Raw genomic sequence first — 3,844 nt, forward strand, 5'->3', positions numbered from 1 at the left:
AGAATAGAATACCACATAAAAAGTATCATTCATGTAAACTCACTCTTTAGAGATAGCCATGTGGAATGTTTCGCCTTGTTGCAATGTTTGTACCGCATCGACGGCAATTTTAGACACAGTTCCGCCAATGCTTCCGAATGAACCATCACTAAGCAATAAAATAATGATTATTATAAAGCTTTATTTATGGAAATAAGCTCTGCGTACCGAATGGAAACCATCGACATATGATTGTTTTCATTGTTTTGTCCAAGATTCCCCGAACGATGATGATCAGAGTTGGGTGAGTTTAAATCAGTTTCGTCATCAGCTCTTCCAAGCGCCCTATTATTTGTTCTATTTGGTTTTTGTTTATTTGCGAATTCAATAAATTAAACATTACTATGATATAAAATTAAGAGAAAATAATCAATATTTATGTACAACTTGTCTTGTTTGTTTGTTTGTGCGTTTGCTTCTACGACAGCTTGTGAATCGTCATCCAACCTCGAATTGGCGATCGAAGAGTGCAAAACTCCGATGAAAAATAATATAACAAGTTTTGAGACTAACATTTTTGCGGAACTGAAAACACTTGTTGAACAGATGCTTTCGAAATGGTTTGTGCCATGTAGCCACATTCACTTAAAAACCATTTCAGCGAACACAACTTTATTGCAATATTTCCAATTATTAGAACAAATTTCATTTGTCAAACACGTTTTTTCCTTTTTAATGAAATTTTTTTTTGCAGTGAAGTTTGTCATTGAAATCTTTATGAGAAAATTATAGTGATATCAGGAAAAATGTAATCAAATTTATAACTACTCAATCAATTTTATCATTTTAGAATATTTAGAAACCTTCTTTCGTTTTTATTGTTGATCAAATTCGAAACTATTCCGAATCGATATCATTATTATTTAAGTTTACGTATTTTTGTCAATTTCATCAACTTTAGATGAGAAACATAACATTAAACAATATTAAAAAAGTAAATGTCCATCTAAATTGGTTTATGAATGAAGTTTTGGTTAAATTCAAACGAAAAATTTTTGTTAATTCGTAGAATATACTCTTGTCAGAGAGTTAAACATTTGATTTTATTTCCGATCGAAATTTCCTTGAATAGTTAACATCAACCGACTTCTTTCTCTCTTTAATTGAAATTGAGGCTCTACTACATAGGATTTTTTCTTCACATTTTGCTCTAATCCAATGTTTTTGGCTTCAAACATCTGCAAAGATTAAATTTGCATGAAAACAATTTTATGTAATAAGAAAAAAGGTATTCAAAAGTCAAATATTACTGATGAACATTTTTATGCTTGATTCAAAGAAACTTACGCAATTAATCCACTTGCGAAATTAAAACGTCGTACTTTCTTTTTTCTGGTGCTTGAATCAATATTTGTTTTTGTCGTCTTCTCTTTTCCGCGCGAACTAAAGTATGATGTTAAATTGAAGTTGTACTTGAACATAAAATGTGATTAGTAAACAGATCTTACAATTTTATTGGAAGACATCCTTTCTTCATTTTTGCTTTTGATTCATCTTTGATTTTTGTTACGATTTCTTTTTCATTCCTGAAAAGTCATACTTTTATTATTAATTCTTAAAGAATGGTGTTTGCTCTACTTACTGCGAAGTCTCGTTCATTTTTATTTCTGTTCCTTTTAATGACTGTAATGTTTGTTCTGAATGATGTTCCGGTGCTTGCTCCAATAGCTGTTCTATTGTATTGTCCTGCTCTTTCTGTAATAACGTAACCAGTTCTTTTTCAATTTCTTCATATATGACTTGACTGTTGTCTATTCCTTCTTTTGGGGAGTGAGTTTCATTCTTATGCTGTGCTTGGACAGTTTCCTTTATATCAGACTTGAGTCTTGACGTGCAATTGTTAAATCGAATCCAATTGAAAATAAATTTAATACAAATAAGAAATATATATCACATTTTACCTTTCCGCAACTTTATCAAAAACTACTCGTGTGCATTTGCTATATACATCATTGTCCACCTGTTGACCACTTTTGTGGAAAGAAAATAAAAAACGCAAAAGTATTACACCGGGACCATGAAGTGCGTTGGTATTTTTCGTACTTCATACAGTTACGAATTTCGTAACCAATCTTCACCACTTTTCCGCTTGGAAAGCTTAAGAAGGCTTGTTTGCAGCGATCGGTGAGTGCACATTGTATGTCGATTCCACTATAAATGTCTTTCAAGAAGCCAGCTATATTCCTAGATATTCCAGCATATCTAGTTAATAAAACTCGGTTTGTGCTAAAATCGATTTGAATTTTTCCATATTTTGTCATGTTAAGAAACACTTCATTTACGACAAACCTATCTAATCCTGAGGTGGCAACAGCTTTACTTGCTTCTACTATGCTTTTCGATCTAATATACGCATTGGTACCATCAACGACACTAAATCATGAATCAAATAAAATTGATTATTAGGTGCATAAAATCGTATCAGTATTATTTGATATTTATATGAGTTTTACGCTCTTCCCACTCCTACAAAATGAATTTCAAAAAAAAATAATAATTAATTTTTGTTTTCTTCACTATACTTTTCTTTATTTACTACTTTCCTACAACTAATTTTGCTTCGAATGGAACTGCTGGATTACCCATCGCAAAATTTGCACCAGTTTTTAATGTATTTTTTACTAGAACAGTTTTACTCATTGCAGCCATTAATGCATTGTCCCTTGGGGGACAAATACAGTTAATTACAGCAAATAAGAAGAAAAACTTCATTGTTCCTGTTGTCGTTTGCAAGCTCGACTAGATCAAAATGAGGCATTGTTCCATCTTTATATTCCATCTGCTTAAATCATATTCATTCGTAATTTGAATTAAGAACAGTTGCTCTGAGAAGATTAATTTAATGCAAACATTTACATTTTTCCATATTTATGAATCGAACCCATTATGACGTTTGAAAGTCGCGTTTTATATTCCAAGTGAAAAAAGATGTTGCCCACGAATATAACCTTCAACCAGAAAAGATAATAAAAAGTCCCAGAAACGGTTATAAATCGTTATCGATTTAAAAAATATCCGAATACAATTATTTTATAAAATAATTTATATTGTATTCTAAATGAGCGCTTTACTGAATGCAAAGTATTGCTAATGCAACAACAAACAATCCTTTTGTGGTTGTGGTCAATTTTCTGTTATTTTGAAATCAATCTAAATACGCATCGTATAAATTCGATACCATTAAATAAGAGTGGATTAATAGCTAAAATTGAACGAACTCTATTTTAATATTTCTTTGAATTTTGTGAAGGAGCAGACATTTTTACGAAAAAAAATCATTTTTATGTTGGTTCTTCGGAACTTCCGAACAAATGAACAAAAATAAAATGTTGACCCAAAAAGTTCAAATGTTTGGAAATATTTGGACCGGAAAACGCTTTTGGTTATGTTTTCATCTTAAATCAGGTTTCCCGTTCTTAGTTAATCAATTTTTATCATTCAAGTAATGAAAATATTAAAAAAATCGATTTCAAAAGGAAAGAATGTCCTAAAGTGATGAATTTAAGCAACCGATCAATCTATAAAAATACGTTTTAACTCCATTACACCAATATCGAGTGTCAAGTTGACTTTGTCAACCGGATTTGAATACAGCAATTATATGAAAATACCGATAGCTATTTTGACATTGCGAAAAATTCATTTGAACAATTCTACTACTCATGCTTTTTTTCGTTTATGGAAAGTTTATAGGAACTAAATCTGGCTCCATGTGATGTTTAGTCGAATTTCATCTTAAGATCATTAGCGAAACACGTTTTATCCACATGTCATGTAATATGGTGAATATATGAGTCATATTTAA

General features: G+C 30.9%; 2 protein-coding genes across 2 annotated transcripts; both read right to left on the reverse strand.

The window, feature by feature from the left end:
* Window positions 1-39: 39 nt before the first annotated feature.
* Window positions 40-610, reverse strand: LOC116339851. Its single transcript, XM_031765918.1, has 3 exons — window positions 424-610; window positions 208-336; window positions 40-148 (listed from the first exon to the last, which is right to left on the reverse strand). The coding sequence occupies exons 1-3, from the start codon at window positions 552-554 to the stop codon at window positions 40-42; spliced, it is 369 nt and encodes a 122-aa protein (XP_031621778.1). The 5' UTR covers window positions 555-610.
* A 221-nt stretch (window positions 611-831) lies between these two features.
* LOC116339795 lies at window positions 832-2,767 on the reverse strand. Its single transcript, XM_031765844.1, has 9 exons — window positions 2,583-2,767; window positions 2,493-2,505; window positions 2,329-2,412; window positions 2,083-2,265; window positions 1,941-2,009; window positions 1,622-1,864; window positions 1,488-1,565; window positions 1,327-1,422; window positions 832-1,217 (listed from the first exon to the last, which is right to left on the reverse strand). Exons 1-9 carry the CDS (start codon window positions 2,749-2,751, stop codon window positions 1,190-1,192), a joined length of 963 nt encoding a protein of 320 aa, XP_031621704.1. The 5' UTR covers window positions 2,752-2,767; the 3' UTR covers window positions 832-1,189.
* Between the last annotated feature and the right edge of the window lie 1,077 nt (window positions 2,768-3,844).

The sequence above is a fragment of the Contarinia nasturtii genome, unplaced genomic scaffold (genome assembly GCF_009176525.2).
Source record: "Contarinia nasturtii isolate CC-2019 unplaced genomic scaffold, AAFC_CNas_1.1 Cnas_scaffold_533, whole genome shotgun sequence".
Taxonomy (NCBI): Eukaryota; Metazoa; Arthropoda; class Insecta; order Diptera; family Cecidomyiidae; genus Contarinia; species Contarinia nasturtii.

Bases quoted from the DNA above. Each gene is read 5' to 3' on its own strand.
- LOC116339851 (XM_031765918.1), bottom strand. From the start codon at position 554: ATGTTAGTCTCAAAACTTGTTATATTATTTTTCATCGGAGTTTTGCAC. The intron at 337-423 runs GTACATAAATAT...AAAACCAAATAG, and splicing joins ACAAACAAACAAGACAAGTT to AACAAATAATAGGGCGCTTG. The intron at 149-207 runs GTACGCAGAGCT...TTTATTGCTTAG, and splicing joins ATGTCGATGGTTTCCATTCG to TGATGGTTCATTCGGAAGCA.
- LOC116339795 (XM_031765844.1), bottom strand. From the start codon at position 2,751: ATGAAGTTTTTCTTCTTATTTGCTGTAATTAACTGTATTTGTCCCCCA. The intron at 2,010-2,082 runs GTACGAAAAATA...TTTCCACAAAAG, and splicing joins GAAATTCGTAACTGTATGAA to TGGTCAACAGGTGGACAATG. The intron at 1,865-1,940 runs GTAAAATGTGAT...TTGCACGTCAAG, and splicing joins TTTGATAAAGTTGCGGAAAG to ACTCAAGTCTGATATAAAGG.